Source organism: Danio rerio, chromosome 14 (assembly GCF_049306965.1).
Source record: "Danio rerio strain Tuebingen ecotype United States chromosome 14, GRCz12tu, whole genome shotgun sequence".
In the NCBI taxonomy this organism is placed as follows: Eukaryota; Metazoa; Chordata; class Actinopteri; order Cypriniformes; family Danionidae; genus Danio; species Danio rerio.
The window spans coordinates 40964924-40990794 of record NC_133189.1 but is presented as its reverse complement, the minus strand read 5'-3'; the positions used below and the strand labels follow the sequence as shown (position 1 = coordinate 40990794).

The window sequence follows — 25871 nt, the reverse complement described above, 5'->3', positions numbered from 1 at the left end:
ACTTCAAACTCGTTGCAAAACAAATAATAAGTCTGAAAAAAAGAAATAAGTCTGAATAAAAATAAATAGGTGTGTTCATTCACAAACTATGCATGAAGTGAAGGTGAAAGTCTCACTCTGTATGTTAGTGTATTTTTGTATGAATTGTTTAATATATCTGCATAGTTGTCCAAATGAATGTCCTGTGAGTGTTTAATAATGGAGGTGTGCCCATACAGGAGGATCTAGCGAGGCTCAATGGGCTTTCTGCCATAGGATGTAAAAAAAACTTGCATATAAGCTTCAGATTTGATCACTGTTCCTGTCAGCGATCTCCCAATATTATCCGGCTGCAAAATCAAACGCCATCAGATCCACACATTTCAACAGATTTAGGGTGTTTTACTGTATTTTACATTTGTCTGTATATTTTTGAATAGTGGATATTTAATAATAGATATTCAGTCAGTCTCGTTGAAAGCAGAAGCTGGTCTTATGCAATCTCCACATTGACCCATGGTTCTCTTTGAATCTGTGTATGTTTTTTTTGTTTAATAGTGTATATATAAAAAAATATTATAATAGTTTATATACAGTATATTTTATAGTTTTACTTTTATACATAATTAAATTTAAATAAAATTGGTGGGCCTTCAAAAGTTGATCAGAGAAAGAAATGGGCCACTAAGTGAAAAAGGTTGAGAAGCCCTGCATTAAACTGAAGTTCATCAGAAAAAGATTGACTTCTCAAATGTTAATGTTAAACTAATTAATTTTAATGTTAAACTGATAATTTAATATACTAATCCCCTGTGTTTATGCAATCATAAAATTATTTATTTTTTATTATTGGCATAATATAAAATCTAAATGCATATGCAAAAATCAATGAGTAGTTGCACTGGTTTAGTAAACCGTGTCAGTCCAGTCAATTTTACAACAAGTGCCTTCAACAACATGTGATATGTTGTGAATCTTGCCAGTGAGTGATAATGTGTGCTGTAAATGAGATTCAAGATCCTGTATTAATTAAGTGTGCATTTTGCATGCGTTTTTATTACCATCATGGTCTAACACCCTTCGAGTCATAAATATAAGGCTGCATTGTAATGAAATGCAATTTGGGGTGGCTTCAGAAAATGTGATTACTCTCAGCCAACCAGCAGGCATGCAGTGGTTTCAACAGCTCAAAGAATCTCATAACAGGATCAGAAGGGCAAGTTGTATTGTGTAAATGCTAATACCATTATGCAGTTCAGTAAAACTGCAGGCATACGAACATTTATTGGTCATTATACTAAGATCTTAAGGATAGTTCCATAAAATCAGTGCCTTTTTATCCTAAAAAAATTAATATATATGTTTTCTTAATATATTAAATTGTTAAACGCCACCAGGTTATTTAATATCTTATTTTATGTTTTTTACTTTATGTTTAGCTGTTTATGTCATCCCTGTTACAGGAACTATTACTTTATTTTTATTCTATTATTACTATATTCTATGGTTTTAATCAGAACTTTGCAGTAGTTTTCACATGCTGTACATTAGCATTACATCCCTGAATCTGAAATTTAAAGCAATCTCATATTTGTCATTCAGATTCCCTAATTTTGGCAGGTGATTACATTTTAGTTAAGAACAATACCAGTTTTACAATAGAATTTTTAAACAAGGGCAAATACAGTTAAATCTGGAGATCCATATGAGGTATAATCTATATGTCATTTATATCATAATCTTAATAAATACATATCATAAATACATGTCAAACAAAGTCATAGAACCCTAATATATACAAGTTTTAAGTCATAGAACAAAGTAACACGGATGATAAATACTGTAAATTAAGTCAGTCAATCCTGTTACTTGCATGTCAACAGAAAAAAAGATACAGTTATTTAAAAGAAACAGGGCTGACAGTAACAGGTTTGACTATTTCAAGCTTATTTGCTAATTGTTAGCTAATAGGTTAAGTTGCAAAAGCACGTTGCACAGTTTGAAAAGATATTAGATATTTATTTTAGTTAACTTGAAATTGCATGATTCCAATCAACCCCCTCTCCCAAAATATTTCATGCAAAATCACTATTTTAAATCCAAAACAAAGCAAACCAGTTGATCGATCAAACCCTACAAAGAACAGTCTATATTTGCACTCATTGAAAAGCACAGCAGTTGCGATGGCAACAGGTTGATCCCTTGCCAACGCCGCTGTAAGTCCAGGTCTGAGGTTCATTACAGCATCATTACCATAGCCGTGTTTGACAGTATTCAATAATTCACATTCAAAAGCTTGAAACCGGAGCATTGGCCTCAACCAAACCGTGGTCATAACTCTCTCACAGTGTAAATCATGTAAGTTCCCGCACTCGTTTTATAAGGACTGGCAAACAAACACTGAGTGGGAACATATGCGAGCTCAACCATAGTTTGTTCTTCCTCAGGAAGCACAAATGCCAAACTTCCCACACTGCTTAAAAAACACAGTTTGGAAAGATTCCGCGGAACACAGTAAAATACAGTTAATTAATGAACTGTAAGTGATGGAGAAGACAATGCATTTAAATGTGAAAGATGATGCAGATACAGTGCTCAGCATATATAAGTGCACCCCTCACATATCTTTTAAATTAAGATTTTTAATAGGAAGCTATACAATATTATTTTTGTGCATATATATTAGATTAGTCAGCCAAATCTAGTGTTTATCTAACAAAATAACTTACGATAATGGTCCAAAAACTAGTGTACCCAAATTTATGTTTTAGGGAAAAAATTAAATACAAATTTAAAAAGAGCAAAAATAAAAAGAAGCAATTTTTTTTTTATTTAGTTGAAATTCTGTTGGTTGTAATTTTTTTTTGCAATAATTTGCTTAAATTTAATTAGATTATCTTTAAATTTCTAAATATGTTTGGTGACTAAACTATTATATATCTGTTTAATAAATCTGTTTTGTTTAAATGCACTTTCCTAGTGATGGGTTGCAGCTGGAAGGGCATGCCCTGCGTAAAACATGTGCTGGATAAGTTGGCGTTTCATTCTGCTGAGGCGACCCCAGATTAATAAAGAGCTAAAAAGAAAATGAAAGAATGAATGTTTAAATGCACCAAAATACATTGCCTATGTTCACTGAGAAATGGATAAAAATGTCATTTTCAAAATGGGGTCGACTCAACTATATGCTGAGCACTGTACATTTACTATACTATAGTACAGTGATTATGTATAACACATGAATTATTGCAGCATATTAGGTTTTTTAATTGTCATATTTACAATACAGTAAAACAGTGTTAATGCTTTGTTTTTGTCTAATGAAAAAAAATTAATCTATAGTGTTGCCAGATTTTCAGTTGTTTCAAAAGATAACTGAGTATTTAGAAAGTTCTAAGTGTATAAAAATGAACCCATTACTAAGTTACAGATAACTGAGTGCCAAGTAATACATAACCGAGTACTAACAATATTAAAATAGATCACAATTACCATTTATTCATTCATTTTCCTTTGGCTTAGTCTCTTATTTATCAGTGGTTACCATAGCGGAATGAACCGCCAACTATTCCAACATATGTTTTATGCAGCGTGTCATCTTTAAATGCATTTATTGTTATAGTAAAACACCTGCTAATATTCCTACCTTATAAATCAGTAATAATTGTCATACTCTGCATTATTTTAATAGATAACTGAGTATTAAGTGAAAAACAGATACTAAATCAATTCTATTTAAGAAGGCACTTAAAACATGATCAACTTCAAGTGAACCAGAAGATTGTTTGTTCTGAACAACACGCACTGGTCACCACGCTTGCTGATTTGTGAAATCTAAAGTAATGAAGCTTTGAGATGAAACACACGAAGACAATCATTTGGAAAAACTCAATCAGAATGACTAAGTGTCAAAGTCCATTCTCGCATCCTCCCATCCATTTTGTTATTCATGAATCACAGTGTTATGATTCACTCTGATATATGTTGCCAAGGGCCGAATTTTAAATAGTCTGCCATGGGGACAATTTTGCAAACCATTGGAGAGTAACAAATACATGGACACACACACACACAAACACACACACACACACACATACACAGACAGAATGAACTGGACCTCGCTGCGCTCACAATGAATGGACTGAGGATTTACTTCCAACCGTCTGGGTACTTGTTAGTCTTGTCAGGCAGAGGCTACACACCAAGAAGAGCACAGAAGACCACTTACACTAGCTTTGCTTTCTGTGTAGGAATTCTGCTCTGGTAAAACTTAAAAAACTACACAGCTGAAATAGAGCCCAACCACAGAATCAAATGTGATTAATAGAATCAAATATAAACACACAAAAGATCCTTATTAAAAGGCAAAGTTATCTCTCCAACTGCATCTTTCAGATTGATAACATTGACCTCCCTCTACTCTCAGGATCTATTATCTCAGTTATCTTTTGCTTAGTTCTCCATTATCTGTTACTAGGTGCTTAGTTATCTGCTGCTTAGTGCTCAGTAATTTGTTAAGACGCTGATAATCCAAACAAAGTTCTTTTTCATTCTTTGAGGGCAAAAAGAAGTTTAAAAAAGCAGAGTGAAGGCATACTGATTTTTTAAAGGCAGGGATTTCAATGTTTCACTCACACTGATCATTATATGTAGATCAGTGGTCATGCTTCTTATGTGTACCCTCTAAACACAACAACGATTGTGGCTGTAAGAGGAACAGTTCATAAATGTCTGGCAAAAATATCTTTTCCAACCTGTCCTAGACAAGAAGAGCCATCTTGGTCCGCCACATCTTAACATTGGTTTCTATTTGCCCCCAATAGACACTGAAGTGCACCACTGGTGTGTGTACAGTAAAAGAAAACCATGTTTAGAACGTTTAAATATGTGACGCGACGTGGTGGTGGTTTTCATTCAGTGTGTCACTTCATGTTGCGAACTTGGTGTATTTGTTTTGAATATTATTCTCCTGTCTGAGCTCAGTGGATATGAGATATGAATCAAAGAAGAAAGCTCTGGAACACTGATTGTGTAATCGTCTTGGAGTAATGGTAGCTCAAAGGTGTTTAGGTGGCAAATCAAACTAACCAAAACAAAGTTTTCTTGGTTGAACTTTGTCTAAAATTGCCAAAACAAAATCAAAATGAACTTTGCTTTAGTTTCAAATTAGGTCACTTCAGTTCGTTATTTGTTTTTGTTTGAAGTACAGTAGTCAACATGTGAAGTGGTTTAAAAAAATTTTCAAAATCACCCTAAGACAAAAATGGATCTTGTTTAATAGTTTTAGGACAAATTTGGTGAAAAGTTTTGATCCCCTTCACTGTATATCGAGGCCTTTACTCAGTACTTCCATAGCTATCTTTTACTTAATACTTTTTAGTACACCAAAAAAAAAGTTTCATTGAATTTACTACATATTTTTAAGGTAAGTGGTTGCAAACTGTTTATATTGGCTGAATTTTAACAAACAAATTAAATTTAGTAATGTTCAACTTAATTTGTTTGTTTAAATTCAGCCCATATCAATTGTTTTGTAACACTTACCTAAAATGTATCCGTTATCTGTTACTCACTACATCTTAGTAATCGCATATCTGATACTAAGTACTCAGTGATAAGAACTCAATATGATCAACAGAATCAAACCCAAACCCAAAAAGATCCTAATTAAAAAGCAACTTGTTCATTGACTAACATACTCTAGGTTCATTCTGAAAATGAAGCCCTATATACGTTTTTAGAGATCACGAATTATGTAGCCAGAAGTATGTATGGCTGCATTTCATCTTTAAAACGAACGCTACGGGGCGGTATGACGCTGTTTGTTTTCGTGCTTACCCGCTGACCGCTGACCGCTTACCTCCGGAAGAATGGCTTTCCTGCTGTAATTAGTCAGTCCAGTTAGCTTGCCATGTACGTCGGTGGACTTGAGATGCAGAGAAGGATCGACCATGACCATGGGGTTTGAGTTCGGCAAAGAATGGTTCCAGAAAGTGGGTAAGACGAAAACAGAAGCCAAAAAACTAAATTAGCCAGTAAATAACAGGGTGAGAATGGGGTAAAATCTGAAAACATGGTAAAAATCAGGCGAGGGCTTTCCTTTTTGTCAATCGGTGCTTTAGAAAACACTATTGGTTGGTGTTTAGGGAAGGAGGAGGATGGATCAATTAATCGGTCAGTCAGTCATTCACTCAGTTGACAGCGTGAAACCACTTACGTGATTTACGTGAGAACAGCAGGCACAAATGGCACTCTTTCAAGAGAAATTTGAGATCTGAAAAAGCTTGCACAGCGGCCTCTGGTGGATTCGCGAAAATAAAAACAGAAAAACAACTTACCTCCTGGGACTTATTTGGTGCTCTCCAGAAATGTATACAGCGGTACGTTTTCAGAATGAGCCTGGGTTGTCATTGACATTGGTATTTTCTTTTTTTTCTCAGGATGTATGAAGTACTTTCTTAGTATACAGTTATCTGCTATTTGCAAAGTATTTTGGTATCTGCTACTTAGTGCTCTCCTTTTTGTTACTTCGTACTATTTTGTATTCTGTCATCTGTTTCTAAATTCTTTTCTGATACTCAGTACTAACTTCCGATCAACAGAATCAAAAAAACCCACAAAAAAATTCTTGATTAAAAGCTTCTTGTTCTAATCAAGTGTATATTTTAGATGAGTATGGTGACGTGTGTGTTGTTTTCTCTTCTCTCAGGATGTATGGAGTGCTGTCTGAAATGTCTAGGAGGAATCCCTTACCCATCGCTGATTGCCACTATACTGCTGTATGCTGGAGTAGCTCTCTTCTGTGGATGTGGACACGAAGCTCTCTCTGGAACGGTCACCATCCTCCAGAACTACTTTGAGGTGATCAGGGGACCTGGAGATGGTCTGGATGTGTTTACCATGTAAGTGACAGCAGCACATTTAACTAGCTATTTTATATAGATCTTCAGATATATGCATTTTTAATACATAAATACCTTGCCGTAAAAGATCACATTTATAAGTTATAAACAGTGTTGGGGTAATGCATTACAAGTAATGTGAATTACGTAATAATACTACTTTTCCAAGTAACGGGTAAAGTAAGGCATTACTTTTAAAATGTTAAATAGTTATATTAGAGTTACTTTTTTAGAAATGCAATGTGAGTTACTTTTTAGTTCAGTTATTTTACTTATAAAAAAATAAATAGCTGAATCAAAATTAGGTTAGTCATGTTGAATCCAGCACTCAATGAGAGAATGCAGGATCAGACAGAATTGAAGATGGCTGAGCCTTACATTTCTGCAATGGAAAATTCACATTATTTTGAACATATGGAAGGAAAAGAGGATGCCGTAGAAAAAAAAAAAGAAAAAAAAGGATTGTCTTAGTGGACAGTGATTTTACTTTTATCTGAAGATAACATTATCCCACATAGAAAAAGTAACTCAAAAGTAACGTAACGCAGTACTTAATATAAATAGTAACTAAGTAACATAACTAGTTACTTTTTAGGGAGTAACTAAACATTGTAATGCATTACTTTCAGAAGTAACTTTCCCCAACACTTGTTCTAAACAAAGAGTATTGATGTAATTTTTACAAGCAAATACTACTTTTAATAATCTCTATCTTCATGCATTGTACTGTAAATGCTGCACATAAAAGTCAGGCATCTTTTATTAAGCACTTAGCGATCTGGTTAATTACTACATTCTGAACAGTAAGTTATCTGTTAGTATTAAGTTATCTGTTATTTAGTAGCCAATTATTGATCACTCGCTTATTTTTTTATTTTTTTTAAAAATGTTTTTAGTACTTTACTGCAATGTAAAAAATGCAGAGTTCCACATAACTCGTTCTTGTTGTCCCAATACAAATCGATTAAGTTAACATAATTGATTTTACAAATTTTAGCAGATCGGAGATAAAGCAATTAATTTGAATTTTAAAAACTCAAGAATTGTATTAATTTAGCTCTTTTTAAATTAGTTTGAACAAGCAGCAGCTCTTTTTTTGAGTGCAATTACTCACTTATCTTTTATTCACGATTGTCTTAATAGCTAATTATCTGTTATATGGCATCAAGAAAGCTGAATTTTGTGGCACTAAAGCAAAAACTCTACTTTCAGGTTTATTTATTAGTAAAGATTTAACTGGTTTATGAAAATACATTTTATCTTTGAATTTGGCACAGAAAGAATGAGTACATGAGTCTATAAGCATGTTCATATGCAGCTTAAACTTACAATTAGTCACTAATTAAGTACTTAATTAAATAAATGAACTAAATGTTCACTAGTTTCCGCTATGAAAAAAATGTTCCACAATTTTTGCAAGTTTATGTGCATTTGGGACTTCATTTCTAAGCATTTTTCAGTTTTTATGTCTTCATGAGAGTCCACATAGACTCAAAAAATAACTTGTGCTGCTTGTTCAAACTACTTAATTAAAATGAGTTAAAACAAAACAATTCTTATGTTTTTGGGGGGCAACCTAATTGTTTTATGTTCAATCTACTTAAATTGTAAAAAAAAGAATTGTGTGGAACTCAACATTTTTTTCAGTGTACTGTACACTTGAAGCCACACTACAAAGGGAATTTAGGGGCAAAAATCCAAAGAAATTCAACAAGTACAACACCAAATGAAAACATAAATACACACTAAATGACTGAGGTCATTGTTTAAAATAATTTGCACACTATAAAAAATTAAGTGCAATAATTAAATGTTATTGACAGTGTAAGTTATAAATGTTCCATGCATAAGCCTAATTTTTGGACTTAATTTTTCTCCCACAGCATTGACATCATCAAGTATGTGATCTACGGCATTGCTTCAGCTTTCTTTGTCTACGGTATTCTTCTGATGGTGGAAGGCTTCTTCACCAGTGGAGCCATTAAGGACCTGTATGGAGACTTCAAGATCACCACCTGCGGACGCTGCGTCAGTGCATGGGTGAGAAATCACTGGCAGCTTCATGCATTGTAATTTAGAAAAGGGCAACTGCAAAGCCACTAAGAGTAACTGCCTCACATAAAGATGGCATCGCTTTATGGGCTATAAAAGATTACAGAGTGAATTCTGGGAGTTATTCTCCACTCGTTTGTCCCAAGGGAAACATGAAAGATATTGTGTGGTTGCAGCTATTGTAATTAATTTATAGCACTGATGGCTAAACTCTGCACAGTGAAGTTTTGTTAAAGAAAATGGGATTTGACAAGCATTCTTTGCCTTCAATTAACATTTATGGGGGGGGGAGGGGGGGCAATGTGTTAAACCTAATAATGTATTGAAATCTTTACGATTATTTATTTATTGTATACGCTCAACTACTTCTCATTAATGGTTGAATGTGGTACAAAACGGATTTGAATGTTTCCATGTTCACTTTTTACAGTATTGATATTTTATTTTGAATTATTATATCATTGCATTATGGGTGGTGCAGTGGATAGCACTATCGCCTTACCGAAAGATTTGGGTTTGAGCCCCGGCTGGGTCAGTTGGTATTTCTGTGTGGAGTTTGCATGTTCTCCCCGTGTTCTCATGGGGTTCCTCCGAGTGCCTCGGTTTTCTCCACAAGTCCAAAGACATGCGCTATAGGTGAATTGGGTAAGCTAAATTGTCCTTAGTGCATGTGTGTATGTCCTGGTCCCCCAGGTTGGGGGTTGAGTGTTGGGCTAACGACCCACCTCGTAAAAAATAGATGTTATGAAACACCAACATGGTGCGGCTAAATATCAACTTCGATATAAACGGCCCTGAGATTAAGTATATCATTGCATTAAATCAATGAGAACATTTGAAAACATTGAATTAATGAAATGTAATGAAATTCATATCAATTTATAAAGCAGAATTACTCATTAACTGTCCAAATTTATGAAACATTTCTAACAAAACAATATAAAAATAACTAAATGACCCTAAAAAGGTTTCAAACATAATAAATGAATTTAAATTGCACAAACATTTAATTTCATATATGTATCTCCAAAATGAATAAAACACATTTTGTTTCATTAATGGTTACATAAATGTATACAAAATTGAACAGAAAAAAAAAAACTGCTTACTTTCTTACTAAAATAAAGCTTTTTTATTACGCTGGAAAAAAGCTTTCATTCATCCAATAAAAAAATAGGGTAATTAGGGTAATGGTTCACATCTTAATTTTATATAACCTGGTACAAAGCATATTTGTCTTGTTGAAGAGAGTCAATTCATTTAAATTCTCTTTTTGTTCTAAAAAAGAAGATATAGCTTTAATCAAAACAATTCCCATAAAACGTTCATTTATCCAACTTAAAAAAAATAGGGTAATGGTTTTACATCTAAATTTAAACACTTGAGCCAATGAAAAATAAAGAATTTGCCTTAAGGAATATATTTAAGTCCATGAAAGTACAAAGCAAATTGAGCTTTTGTTTAATACGCAAGCACTGGCCTGTTTGAGTAACCTTCAAATTTTACATTGGACAAACCAAATATTTCCTAGTTGAGTTGAACTCTTGATCAAAAACATTTATATTCAACTATGTTTTGAACTTAAAATATATTAACTGAAAAATTATACAAATAATATGAAACTGAAACGAAAGACAGATTTTTAATCTTAAAAAAAAGTTCAACAAAGACTGTGACTCAATGATGACACTGATTTATTAACAATTTATTAAATCTGTTTTATTTTTCTGCGTTGCTTGGTACAGTAATCTGAGTTTGTCAAATAAGAACAGGTTAAGAATCCTTGTGAAGGTGGCAGGCAAAGTTATCGGTTTTAACCAAATTGGTCCAAAGGTAATTTACCATAATTATGTTTTAAAGAGAGCTCAGGGTAACCTCTGCACCCCCGGATCACCCATTGTGTATCAGCTGCTGCCATCAGGGCAGATAGAATTAGAAATTCCTTTATAATGGTGGCCATTAGGTCATTAAATGAGTCCGGGGGGAGGGAGATGCACCTACAAAATGATGTATTGTATGTTGTGTGGTAATATTTTGTTAATGTGTACATGGAACTTCGCCTGTGTAAGGGCACCTTGCTGCAATTTTAGTTTCTCTAAATGAGATAATAAAGTGGAGTCTGAGATAAATTTTTAATTACATGAAATACTGCTTGAAATTTTTTCTGTGTACCTTATATTAAACAAAAATGTCGGCACCAATAGACTAGGGGTTAGTGCGTCGACACATAGCACCGAGGTGCTCACAGTGACCTGAGTTCGATTCCCAGCTCAAAGTCCTTTGTCGATCCTTCCCCTATCTCTGCTCCCCACTCTTTCCTTTCCGTAAATCTTCACTGTCCTATCAATAAAGATGATACAAAATAAATAAATAAATAAATAAGCATAAGTAAATAAATAAAACTTGTTTTATTTATCCAGATCAAAATGGACTTGAATGTTTTATTAGGAATAAACAAAATTAACTACCTACTTCTACTATCAATCTATACTTAAATCATTATTATTTTAATGGCTTTGTAAAGTATACAAAACATGATCGTGTATTAAAAATATTTACATTGCTCAGCATAATTGAGTACACATTTTGAAAATGAATATTTTTATCCATTACTCAGGTAATATAGGCAATGTATTTTGGTGCATTTATAGATTTATTCAACAGATATATTTATTAAAGTAATATTTTAGTCACCAAACATATTTAGAAATTGAAAAATTCTATTAAATTCAAGCTAAATAATGCAAAAAATCTAACATATGAATTACTTTTTTATATATATTACTAGTTTTTGGACATTTATTGTAAGTTATTTAGTTAGATAAGGTCCAGATTTGGCTTCAGTACTGACTGATCTAATGTAACTAATGCACAAATATAATATTGCATAGCTTCCTGTTAAAAATATGAACTTGAAGATTGTTATGAAGATTTGTTATGAAGATTTGTGAGGGGTGTACTTATATATGCTGAGCACTGTATGCATTACATTTAAGTCATCATGAGAAGCAAACATATTCATTTCTTTATGCCTTTAATTGTGCTTTAAATAAAATTTGACTATATTGTAAATGATATTCTCATTTGATATTCTCATGCAATTTGTTTGATTTTGCAGTTCATCATGCTGACGTACATCTTCATGTTGGCTTGGCTTGGTGTGACAGCATTCACCTCTTTGCCTGTCTTCATATATTTCAACATCTGGACCATTTGCCAAAACACCACTGTTCTGCAGGGAGCGAGTTTATGTCTTGACCCGCGCCAGTTCGGTATGTTACATAAACGGAGAGTTTTCTCTGCCAGATGTTTATTTGTGTTCAGCTGTGCGTGGAAAGAAATTCCAGCGATTCATTTTAGTTGCTGTAATTAGATTCAGTCTTACTGGTAGTCCTGCATTCCTATAACCTCATATACTCCGAATGCTTTTGAGGACTGACAGAGACTGTTTATTTTAGGTGTTGTGCCCATCGGAGAGGAGAAGACTTTATGCGTAGGATCAGAAAACTTCTTCAAAATGTGTGAATCAAATGAGGTGAGCAAACAGAACATTATGAAGCTATTATAATTACATCTCTTTTTTGTTGTTAAAATGCTTGCTGGAACTTTTGACGCACGATATAATATTATCACAAATTTAAAATAAGCTGCAAAAATATTTAACACTTTTTTTAGCATATATATTTATTATTTAGTACGTTTGTACAATATTTAGCAGTAAAATCTATAATGTAATTTGTAATTATATAGTGCATTTATCGTGTATGACCATACAGCCAAAGCACTTAACAGTCATGAGAGGGGGGTGGGGTCTCTCCACACCACCACCAGTGTGCAGCATCCACTTGGATGATGCGACGGCAGCCACAGGTCACAGCCACAGCTCTCCACGCACCAGCTGTTGGTGAAGTGGAGAGACAGTGATAGAGCCAATTCGTTGGATGGGGATGATTGGGAGGCCATGATGGGTAAAGACAGATGGAGAGAATTTGGCCAGAACATCAGGGTTACACGCCTACTCTTTACGAGAAGTGCCATGGGATTTTTAATGGCCACAGAGAGTCAGGACCTTGGGTTAACGTGTCATCCGAAAGACGGTGCTCACTGACAGTATAGTGTCCCCTTCACTGGGGCATTAAGACTCACACAGACTGCAGTTTGAGTGCCCTCTGCTGGCCTAATTAACACCACTTCCAACAGCACTAACAAAATATTAGACATTTGTTTATGTATAATATGAAAACATAGTACTTTTTGTTTGTTTTTCTTTATTGGACACAAATGTTCAGCGTAAACAGTCAACAGTAGGAAACAGCAATAATTGTTACATAAGTTGTTGATGTTCTGATGATCTTTAAATGTATTAATTATTAGCTCTGTTAAATAAAACAGATGCACATTTTGATTTGAATGAGTTATTAAACATTACCTAAGAAATTAGCATCATAATGTAGTCATTTTCAGGATTAGCTTAGTGTAATTGGTAACATGTATTAGTTAATTGACTAATATGAACAAACAATGAATAATACAATCATTACAGTATTTATTCATCTTTAGGTAATAAAACTCTTGTGGCAGTAACTAATTTTAACTTTGTATTATTAATGAATTAGTCAATGTAAACTATTATAATACCACACAAGTATTGTTTAATCTTAGTTAATGTTAGTAAATACTTAACTAACATTAGCTGATGGTTGTACAGTGTGACAATTTAATTTATTAACTGTTTACAAACAGAACTTCAATCAATATCTATGATCAAGTGAAAATGTTTGTATTTAAAAGAATATCCTATTAACCCAGCAAGCGTTTTTTGTTTTTCAAAAGATGTCTAATAGATGTCTAATAGGCGTCTAAGCATAGTCGTCTTGGCTAAAACAAGGCTAAATTTGAGCTGCCAGTAAAAATCTAATAGACATCTAAAATAGGCTAAAACTAGACTAGTTATCAAATAAACAGAAATGAATGACTACACATATAAAGTCTGTCTATTTGACGACTAGTCTAGTTTTGGCCAATTCTTAGATGTCAATTAGATTTTCACCGTCTCAAGTTTAGCCTTGATTTTACCAAGCTGACTACATTAAATGATGTATTTCAGACGTCTATTAAACACAAAATTGTTTGCTGGGAAGTCTTCAAAAGGCACTCAAAACTTAAATAAGAAATACTCATTCACTTATATTTTGAAGTGCTCAAGATAACATCATGCATGTTGGTTATCACAATATACCCTACACTGTAAAAAAGTAAATGATTCAACAAAAAGTCTTGACAGCAAATATTTTTATATTACTTTAATACATTACTCAGGATTCAACTTTTTTTTTGTTAAACAGTTTAATCTCATAACTTTAGTCAGTTTGATTGATGCAAGTTTAGATGTTTAGTTGATTCAACTAAATCATTTAGGCAGCAAAACAATTGTACAGTGTATAACTGAATATCAGCACATATGTACATGTGCAGAAGAAAAATACATTCACAAAAGACAATTTTTTCAAGTCATTATAAAGATCAAGCAGCACAAGATTCATTTTACTTTTTTTTCCTGAAAGCTGGACATGACCTTCCATCTGTTTGTGTGTGCGTTGGCTGGAGCCGGAGCAGCAGTCATTGCCATGGTGAGTTTGATTACTCCTTACAATTATAGACCCAGTATATTAGCTGTGAAGTTAGTTTTATTTAGGGGTAAAAAGCAGTTTGAATTGAAATGCCTGAGCTTTTCTCTCGCTCAGAAACATAATAAAAATCATAAACTAAAATGACCTCGGTGGCATCTGATAATAGCGATGTGGATGTTTCGGAAATTTGGCCCTGGTCAAGACATCAAAAATCATTTATACTGCTGTAGTTTTTTGAAGGAAGCAGCCTTGCAATATTAAACACAAAAACAGTGCCATTGTTGCTCTCACTTAGAATTACTCTGTAGTTTCTGCTATAAAGCAGAAGTGTTTCTGTTTTTACTCTCGGGTGTCTGACTTTGGCAGACTGAAATGGAGAAATGAACTGAAGATGATTTAAAAGTCTCATGTTTACTTTCCATAAGCTTGACTTTGGCAAGCTGTTTTGAGCTTCTGAAATTAACCTGAGTAATGCGAGAGTAGAATTTAGTTTGAAGTATACCTGCTCTTTATGCTGCAGAAGTTCACATTGAAGAAACACCAGGCGCCAATAACTTAATAATTAGGTACATTTTTATTTAGAAATAATTATGTACCTTGTGTAACATTGATTTAATGACAAATAAATGCTAAAGAAAATTAAGTCTATTTACTATATAATATGGTACAATATTAAGCTGACATACAAAAGAAGAATGAACATACATTACTAATCATGTTTTTGAGTTTTAAAAAAAAGTTAACATTTGTTTTATTCTAAAAGATCCAGCATTCTTGCAAAATTCAAGTGAAAAACAATGATTTAGTTTCTTACTTTTTTTGTAATTGTGTGGTAAAAATGACAACATTATTTTACACTTGGAAGAAATCATCCATAACTTACAGAATAAATAAAAATGTAACTCTAACACAAGTACACTACCTGACAAAAGTATTCTCATCAATCCCAGTTTTAAGAGCAACAAATAATAATTTGACTTCTAGTTGATCATTCGGTAAAATGGCAAAAGGTCGATTTTTCTGATGAATATTCTATTAAACTGCATCCCAATCATCACTAATACTGCAGAAGACCTATTGGAACCCACATGGACCCAAGATTCTCACAGATATTAGTCAAGTTTGGTGAAGGAAAATCATGGTTTGGGGTTACATTCCAAACCACAGGAGAGGGCAAATTCCACAGCATGATAGCACTCCTACTTATACTTCTGCCTCCACATCAAAGTTCCTGAAAGCAAAGAAGGTCAAGGTGCTTCAGGATTGGCCAGCCCAGTCACTGGACATGAACATTATTGAGCATATCTGGGGTAAGTTGAAGGAGAATTGCATTGAAGATGAATCCAAAGAACCTTGATGAACTCTGGAAGCTCTACAAAAACACTCTTTGCCATTCCAGATTTGAGTCACTGCAGAGATATATGGATGCAGTCCTCCAAGCTCATTGAAGTCATACACAATATTAAATCTCTTTTCACTGCACTATGGCTTTATATTCTATACTGGATATTATTTCTGTTCAGTAACAAGACTTTTGTCTAAACAAAGTCAGACCTTACTGTCCTAATTAAATACTTCAAAATAAAGGCATGATCATATTTTATTTTTGGCAAAACAAGCGTAATCTAGAGGCCTTTGCTTTTCATATAAGCCACATTTGATTTCAAATGATCAACTAGAGGTCAAGTTATCATTTGCTGTTCCTAAAACTTGAATAGGCGGCAAGACTTTCGTCAGGTAGTATACACTTTAAATCTAGACAAATTTAGACTATTTTTAATTTTAATATTTTAAATTGTCTCTTTTTTTAAGTGATAAATTTGTAACAACAAATGATTCAGTTGCTTGCTTATTTGTGAAAACTGCACAATAAATAACACATAAAAAAAATTAATGCAGTTCATTAAAAAAATTATCTTCGAAATAATTGAAATCGTTTTCACAAAAGTCCTAAAGCCAAAAAAAAAAAACTGTGAATTTCCCAGTTTTGAAGCTAGCAACAGTGTGTATATTTGTGTGACAAAGATGAAGATGTGAGCTGAATTAATGACATCACCTGCTTCAGCTCCTTCATGTGGATCAGGGTTAAAGTCATGAATCACTGTCACTGCTCTCCCAGGGCATTCTGGGGGGGGAGAAAAAATTGAGCATTAGGGGCGTTGTCGACTCTTTCTCATTGGCTTTCCTTCTGTTGTTATTTAACATCATCCTTTTATCTTTGAGCTTGTTTTCGTTTTCCTCCCTCCCTTCTCTCTCTTTCTCTCATCTCGCACACACACACACACACACACACACACACACACTGAGAGACGCTGGGCATGTCGTTTTGTAGTCATGGAAACTGGGAGAAGAAAGGCCCTAGAGCTTGTACAAGCAGCGCTCAGTAATTTGCGAGGAACCATTTTCTGAAAAAGAGAATGTGGATGTTAGTCTGGGATGATGTAGCAAATTATAGAAAGAGCTTTTCCATTCCCTGCTGTGAATAGAGCAAATTTAACTCCATGTTAAACACAATGTGTCCTCAGACTTCAGCCTTCCTTTTGTTAGGAGAAAAAAAAATAGGGTGTGGCCCTATTCAAATGAGCATGCATAATGTAGATCTCATTTGCATAATGGGGCATTGAAGCAGAGCTGCATGATTAATTGTTGAAATATCACAATCCCATTTAAAACTTCTGCTGATTTTAGACTTTAATCACAAATACATCATTAAATCTGCATTTGATTCAGAGAGTATTTGTCATTTATGGTTATGAAACCTCTTATAATCTTTTCGCTCACTTTTTTAAGGTACAATTTTCAATCAGAATCAGCTTTCTTAGTCATTTCACCTGACTGCTCTGTTGACAGCAGAAAAGACTGGAAAGAAACACAAAATCAGAGTTGACTAAATAATGCAGCACCACACAAAATTGAGAAGAAACCTGAAACTGAATGATTTAGAAGCATTTTTGACATTAAGATGAAATGTTAAACTTTACATTGTTGAAAAAGAAACAGGAACTAAAAAATGTGCAATATTAAATGTGAAATATTTTTATTTGTGTATAAATAGTCAGTGAAACATTTATCAGAGTTTATTAAACTCATTTGCTCATTGTCTGTTTTCTTTTAAAGTCTTTACATTTGATATTAAACCTTGAAGGGCAAGTATTTAATTCATGGGGCATATAATTCAATAAAAATAGTTCAGTAGTTCATATAAAGCTTAAAATTCAATACATTTTACCATATTAGTTACAGAAAATGAACAGCTGCACTGGATAAAATTAGCACAACCTTGTATGATTAATTTGAAAAAAAAAATTATTAATCCTATTCCTAAAGCATTTAATAAATGTTATAGAAAGCAAAATTTTTACTTTCTCAAGCATCAACATGTTGTTACAACACCAATTTTGATTGTTTTGTGATTGTATATGTTGCAAACTAATGCTTCAATTAATGACCTGCCAGATACCAGATAAGAAGGAACCTTATAATTCCAAGCGGAAAATGTCCTTTTTAGATAAGACGGTTCTATCTGCATTTGCCCTGTTTGTTTGACCCCAATTTGCAAATTTTATAGAATTTTGATAATTTACATTTAGAGTACATTTAGGGTCTCTGTCATGTTAATGTATGAAAAAGAAATGTTACACACCTATTGTTTGCTATATGGAATGCAAAAAACTTTGAAGCTCAATATCTCAAAATCATTCCGAACGCAGATAGAACCTTATAATTCCAAAGTGACAAAATGGTCAGAGTTTCATTGAGAATTACCAAAACAAACTTCTTTCAAGTGTATTAACTTGCTTAGACAAATTGTTTACAAATTTACAAACTTAATACACTGGTTTTAAATGATTGTTATTTTTTAAATTTTGCACCCACTTCGAATGTTATCACTCAATTGAATGGACGTTATTAATCATCATCAGCTGATATGGGCCAGTAGGGGCCTTCTGCGCATACTGCTAGACGTCACCAATGTCCTCATATTTCACCTCCTTTTGGTAATACCTGTGTCATACCCATGTCATTATACAGATTTGTTTCCTGATATGTCACAAAAACATGTACACACACACACACACGTAAATCCTACGCTAAGTTACACAATGAAACGTAGAATAGGGGTTGATGGAGATATTTTTATATATTTTTGCAGTGAACAGCAGAGACTCGTCTGAGGAGTCTGGCTGCTTCACACTGCTGCCTCCTGCTGGTGTCACTGCTAATAATAGAGTGACAAACATGCGTCATCACAGTCTGCTGTGAACACACCGAGATCTGTCTCTCTTACTCCAAATACACCTGAGAACAATGTCTGTCTGTCTGTCTGTCCGTCCGTCCGTCCGTCCATCCATCCATCCATCCTCTGTCTGTCTGTCTTACTATCTGTCTGTCCACATATCTGTCTGTCTGTATAACTGTCTGTCTTCACCAAACTTGAAATAAATTGCTTCTATAGGTGCAAATGAATAGTTTCCTTTTTCTGTCATTTATAATTTGGTTGCAATTTGCAATGCTTCATGGGATTGTAGTTCTTTCCCTCGTTAAAGCTAAGCACAGTGTTGTTGTTTTACATTTGTTCCTCTGTCTGATTTTTATATAGTCATTTGCATTCAAAGATGGTAATTTAAATCCCTATTGGGAAAAAATAATGTGAGAAACATTTACAGAACCAGAACTGCTTAAAAATGAACAGGCACTCAATGGCCTACATTCAGGTTAACAACAATATATTTTCTTAACATAATGCGGCTCTATATGCAGGGGAATTACAAGGGGGATTGACCCCCCTTATTAATGCTTGATTCTCTCCTGAAGGACGTCAGTACAAGATATATAAGGGGTTCAGCCCTTTAATTTTCAGAAATAGTTTCATCTGATCTGCATCTTAAGTAATTTATTTATTCATTCATTCATTTATTTTCTTGTCGGCTTCTCTGGGAAACATCCACACACACACACACTCATACACTACAGAAAATTTAGCCTACCCCAATTCACTTGTACCGCATGTCTATGGAATGCAGGGAGAACATGTAAACTCCACACAGAAACGCCAACTGAGCCAAGGCTCGAACCAGCGACCTTCTTGCTGTGAGGCGACAGCACTACCTACTGCGCCACTGCTTCGCCCCATCTTAAGTAATAATATTAATAATTAAAATAATGCATAATGTAAATCTACATTTGACCACCCCTATAACGGTTAATACCATTCTTAATGCATAATTGCACCAATCAGTCAATGCAGGAAAATATTCAATTAGTTTGAAACTGGCAGATGTAAAGCACCGACAGACATTGTGAGTGTTTATGAGACACTTTTATCAAAAAATAGGTGTTTGTATCTACATAAAACATAAAAGTTGTCAAGTTAGATGCATAGTTAACCTCTGAAATAGCTGTAGGTCAGAATACGCTAAACATCCCTCAAAACACTGAAAACTTAAAATACATTTGATTAATATATTAAATAAATATATAAATTATTTTAAACATTACCAAAAAAGGTTGATTGCCAGTGTAAGATTTGCACCCTATATATTTAAATAATTATAATAAAAGACGTTTTATGAGTGTGTTTTATAAGAAGAGTTGTATTGCAGTAACATGAATGCAAATGATTACTTCATACTAATTCACAAATACTGTTTTTTTTATTTTATTCAGATCCACTACCTGATGGTTCTGTCTGCCAACTGGGCCTATGTGAAGGATGCGTGTAAAATGCAGAAATACGAGGATTGCAAGTCCAAGGAGGAGCAGGAGCTGCATGACATCCACTCCACGCGCTCCAAGGAACGGCTCAATGCCTACACATAAGACAGGAAGCAGCAGCGAGGCGAGAGGACCCTCAGTGCTGTCACTTCCTGTTGAGGGAGTTTTGGCACTGGTAAAGTCCAGGTGGTGTGTCGTATGACCAACCCCATGGCCAACCCATTACCTCTCGCACAAACATTATTATTATTATTATTATTATTATGATTATTATTAGTGATAGAAGTAGTGTTGTAGTTTTTTCACATTGTTGTGTTTCATTTTTTTCAAGAATCTGTGCAGGTTCGGTTCCACGACATGTTGCAATTTTTTCAAAATATTTCTCTTTTTAAACTCTTTTTAAGCATCGATACATCAATCATTCTTATGTAGAGGGTCGGTTATTGGGGTGAAAAAAAGCACATTTTTCATGTGTGTCTGTCTCATTATTAAGGACTTAAAAGCATGAAAAAAAAGAAATTTTGGTAAAAATGAAATGAATAATTCTTTCTTTCTCTTTCTTTCTTTCTCTCTCTCTCTCTCTCTCTCTCTCTCTCTTTCTATCATTAATTTTTTTAATCATCAAAAGGTATAGAGCCTGATACCAGCAGATGACCTGCTCATTCTGCGTTATTTTGGTAAAAGAAAACTCAAAAAACTGAGGCAGAAAAGACAAAAAACAAAATTAAGATATAACAGATGTACCATAAAGTGTTTATTTATTATTTTTCTACAGATGTCATTGCATAGCTTATCAAGATGATTACAAGATGACAGAATGGTTATTATTTGCTTGCCGTGCTAATTCAGACACGCATAGTCCCAGTAGGTGGCATTGTAACTGCTTTGAGAGGGAGAGCAACCTTCTTACTACTTTTAGATAGATGGTGAAGTCCAAAGTATACAGAGTTTGTTTTGAACACATTTGTTAGAATGCAAAATTGCTGCCTTTCAAAGTGTACTCCATTTGACAGTGTACCCAAACACAGGTGCTTTATCACTGGTAAAATGAATTTGAACGCGTTTAAATTAGTGTGTATCTTCAGATGATACACTTGTCAACACTAGTGTCCATTGTTTTTGCAGTCTCAGTAGTTTGCTGGTGTTGTTTATTATGTATATCCCCTCTCACAAGCACTTGTCGATGTTGGCGTGAGTTGTTTATTCCGCCCTTCAGTAGTTTGCTGGGATTTTTTTCTGACCGTGAATCAACAGCCCAGTTCAATGTTGACACCTTGTGGACAAACTAGGTAGTGCAAAAACAATTCAAAGCACATGTGAGTGCATTGTCACATTTGCTGTACATGTAAAAAGTGAAGTATACTTTGGGATTAAGCCCTTTTCTGCATTCTATTCCATCACAGCTTTCGAAGTATTAGCTACACTTGCGTCATCTCAAAACTACCATAATTTCGAGACTATGACATGCTATCCTGAGCTGTTCACACATTCACAGACTTGGAATTATGCATTTTTTATGACAGCTTTATTAAAGCCTAACCAAACTCAAATCTTTGGCATAGCATGTTCGTTATAGCACTTAAGACGTAAGCGCTTTCTTGTGAACTCGTTCTGTCTCTGCATTCGCCATCTGTGTGGTCAAACAAAAATAAAAGAGACAAAGTCATCTAATAATAAAAATGACATCACTTTGACTGGAAATGAAGATGGCTGAAGTATACTTTGGGCTTTAAGCATTAAATTAAGCCCAATCTCACTGGAAAACGTACCTATTTTACGTATTGCCAAAAAGGTGGCTAATTCGTACAATGTCCATTCTTTAAAAGGTACGATTTTTTTCCAAATAACGCTCACTCCTAACTACTAACTCATTAGGAGCGTGACTAAATTGTATTAAAACATACAAGTTGGCATTGTAAGAATTAGCCAGTAAAGTAAAATAGTTACGAATTGCTACAGAATTGCGCTGTTTATTTATTTAAATCGTACAATAGTATGAACGACCCCCTCTCTCTTCGGCAAACAATGCAACTCCCCCTTAACTGGAAGCAAGCGACACAAGCACAAGCCTACAGCGTTATAACCCCCTCTTTTTTATTTTCCTATACAAATAGATATAGACACAGGGTTTGTTTGTTTTTATTTGACGCGTTTTATTTCCAGCTTTTGTACATAGTCATTCTGTAAATGTATGTACTGTACGTTAGCACTTAAAAACTTCAGGTGAATTCGTAATGGATTAAAAAGAATAAAACACACATTCCATGATGGGATAGGATGGGAGGGGGGGGCGGAGGGAGGGTGTTCTTCTTAAAACCTAAGAAAAATAATGTTAAAAAAGACCAAGGAGAAGCGAGGCTATCGTGAACAGATCACTGGGCTGTTTTCTTTCCAAAGGAGGAAATGTGAGGATGAAAAGGAATATTTAAAGAGCTTATACTACTATTATCTCGATGACAGTTACTCGTTGTCTTGCTAACAAGTCATTATTATATCGGACGATGGAGACGTCTTCTCTTTCTTTTAATGCCTGGCAAGTCATGTTCTGTCAGTGTTTCTAAGAGCTAGTTTTGTGCACTTATTTGACCATTTTGTGAGCTCTTTCTTGGTGTAAGTGCATCGGGGCGCCGGCTTTGTCAAGTCAGACCCCTGTAATGTTAGGTAAAGACTGTGAACCTAAGTGTTATTTGTGGCATGGTCATGCATTCAATGGTAATCGTTTTACTGGATCAAAAAATAAATAAATAATAATGATGATAATAATAATAATGGAGAAAAAAAAATCAAAAGAAGAAAAAAAAAACAAGATAAACAGTTTTCATTTCATCTTTTTATGAGTTTGTTCTATGCGACTGTCTTGCTGGGTCATCCCCTTCCTCATAACGTGCAGTAATTTGAATCCTACGCTGAAAAAACATTGCGCTGAAACTCCTACTCTTCGATGGTAGTGTTTGATTTGTGCCTGTTTACTTTGTGGTGATCTCTCTAACTCCTCCTCTCACCTTTCTATTACTATTGCTTGTTGAGCCCCTGACTTTAATGCTTTCTCTGAACCCTCACCTCTCTCTCTCTCTCTCTCTCTCTCTCTCTCTCTCTCTCTCTTACTCTGGCTCACTCTCCCTGTCCTCGTATACTAGTCTTTTTTGTACTCTCACTAAAGAATGCTTAGTAGCAAGCTGTACCATTAATTTGTTTTGTACATAAATGTGCCAACCGCTTGACAGTGGCTTTTCTGATCTGTAGGGACAAACTGCTTGCATAAATAAACTACACTGGTGTACTTGTTAATAAATACTCGACGGTGGTTGTTGTTCTTAATGGTCTGTGTAGCATGTTTGGTGTTATTCACTTCACTTCATACATGCTAAACTCTTTACGGCAGTTCACTTTAATAGAACAAAATGGGTTTGCGCAAGTAATAAGTAAAAAAGAGCTGTTTATGTTTTACTATATATTATGTGTCATTTTTTTCTGTATATGGCAAAACAACCATCATCTTCAGTGTCATATGATGCTTTGGAAATAATTTCAGCATGCCATTTTATTGATTATTTTAATTTATTTATTTTATGATAATTTATTTTTTAATTGTATTTTTTGATGAATAGAAAGTTCAGAAGAACTAATAAAAACAAAAGGGAATCAGATTGACTGTATGTATCCTTGTGGAACAATAAAATAATTAAATAAAAGCTTTTTTTTTTACTTTACTGATGCCAAACTTTTGGCACTAGAATGTAACTACTGGCTGGTAATTTTCTTTTGAACCACATGGAGGCAATCTACTAAAGATTATCTCTCTTTGGAGCACTGAAACAAACTTGGTATGTAGGCCTTATCTACATGGCTTCAGTTGCTTAAACCTGAAATATGTCAATCCCATTAGAATTTATCTTTTTTTTTTCTTTTTTTTTGTAATGGAGATCAAGCTTGGAAAATAGCATGAAAAAGTCATAAAGAAAAGAAAAAAAAAAAAAAATATATATATATATATATATATATATATATATATATATATATATATATATATATATATATATATATATATATATATATATATAATATATATATATAATATAATTAATAAATAATAAATAATAAAATAATAATAAGCAGTTTCAAAATAATCTTATTATAAACAATTATTCAATAATTATAATTAAATATATCAAAATATAACACAATAATATAATTAAATAACATTCAAATAAATGCATTCTGAATTATTTCTCTTTCCCTCTCACTATATGCAGTTAAAGTCAGAATTAATAGCCCCCCTTTTTCTTTTTTAAATATTTCCAAGATGATGTTTAACAGAGCAAGGACATTTTCACAGTATGTCTGATAATATTTTTTCTTCCAGAGAAAGTCTTTTTTGTTTTATTTCGACTAGAATAAAAGCAGTTTGTTTTTTTTTCCTTTTAAATTATGATCAAAATTATTAGCCCTGTTAAGCTAGATTTTGTTGATAGTTTACAGAACAAACCATCATTATACAATAACTTGTCTAATTACTCTATCCTGTCTAGTTAACCTAATTAACCAAGTTGGGCCTTTAAATGTCACTTTAAGCTGTATAGAAGTGTCTTGAAAATAATCTAGTAAAATATTATTTACTGACATCATGGCAAAGATAAAATAAATCAGTTATTATAGATGAGGTATTAAAACTATCATGTTTAGAAATGTGTTGAAAAAATCTTCTCTTCATTAAACAGAAATTGGGGGAAAAAATAAACGGGTGGGGTGGTGTGGGGGGGCTAATAATGCAGGGGGTTTAATCCAATCTGATTGCAACTATATAAAATACAATTGGGTGTCAACTGACTGTATTCAGTGCCAGCCATCCAAAGGCAAAACAGTTGGCCACCTAGGGCCCCACCTTTCATGGGCCTCGTGGACACCTCTTCAACTAATTTATTGGGATCATGACGGTGTCAGAAGCAAAGAGCCAAATAGTATGTCTGAAATGTCAAAATAAATAAAAGTGTAATTTTGTGGAAACAAAAAGATACATAAATAAGAAATGAAATGTAAAATACTGTTATAAAAACTAATATATACACACATGCAACGTGGGGTTGGGGTTCTTCGTAGGGGTTGGACAATTTAATGCCTGGCTAAATTTGACCAGCCTGGTGGCCAATCTTCATTGATTGCAAATTCCACCAGTAAAGCTGCGGTCACTGTAGAGTTTGAGCTTGCGCAATTCTGTAGTATGAAGCTGCAAAAAGGAGCGGGAACAAGATGATTAGGCATTTAAAAAGTGCACGATTGGTCCATGTTTTAAATTCCTGTCCAGAGAGGTCATGTTTTAATCCTTGATTGGTCTCACACAGTCAAGTGATGCGATTTCACAGGTCAGAGTTCACCAAGCTTGAACTTTGCAACACAGCGAACTGCAAAATTTGTCGCACGAGCTTGCATTTCCAGTCTGACGCATTCACGTGCGTATGAATGGAAGTCTATGGGGAGAAAAGTGCAAATATGACCACAGCTTAAGAGCAGAGCATGAAGGTTTAATTATCTGAGTAATAGCAGTTTTGCTTAAAATATTGCAATGCACATAACATTATGGGTGTGTGACATATCA

General features: G+C 34.0%; 1 protein-coding gene across 2 annotated transcripts in view; it reads left to right on the top strand.

Moving 5' to 3' along the window:
- The window catches only part of gpm6aa (glycoprotein M6Aa), a 29275-nt gene extending 5679 nt beyond the window's left edge, over positions 1-23596 (top strand). Inside the window, 6 exon segments of one of the 2 annotated variants that reach the window (NM_213200.1) lie at positions 6689-6881; positions 8765-8921; positions 12052-12205; positions 12392-12468; positions 14498-14563; positions 20231-23570. In NM_213200.1, the coding sequence (NP_998365.1) occupies positions 6689-6881; positions 8765-8921; positions 12052-12205; positions 12392-12468; positions 14498-14563; positions 20231-20383 (800 nt within the window). In that variant the 3' untranslated portion in view covers positions 20384-23570. 2 annotated transcript variants of the gene reach the window in all.
- The last annotated feature ends 2275 nt before the right edge of the window (positions 23597-25871 follow it).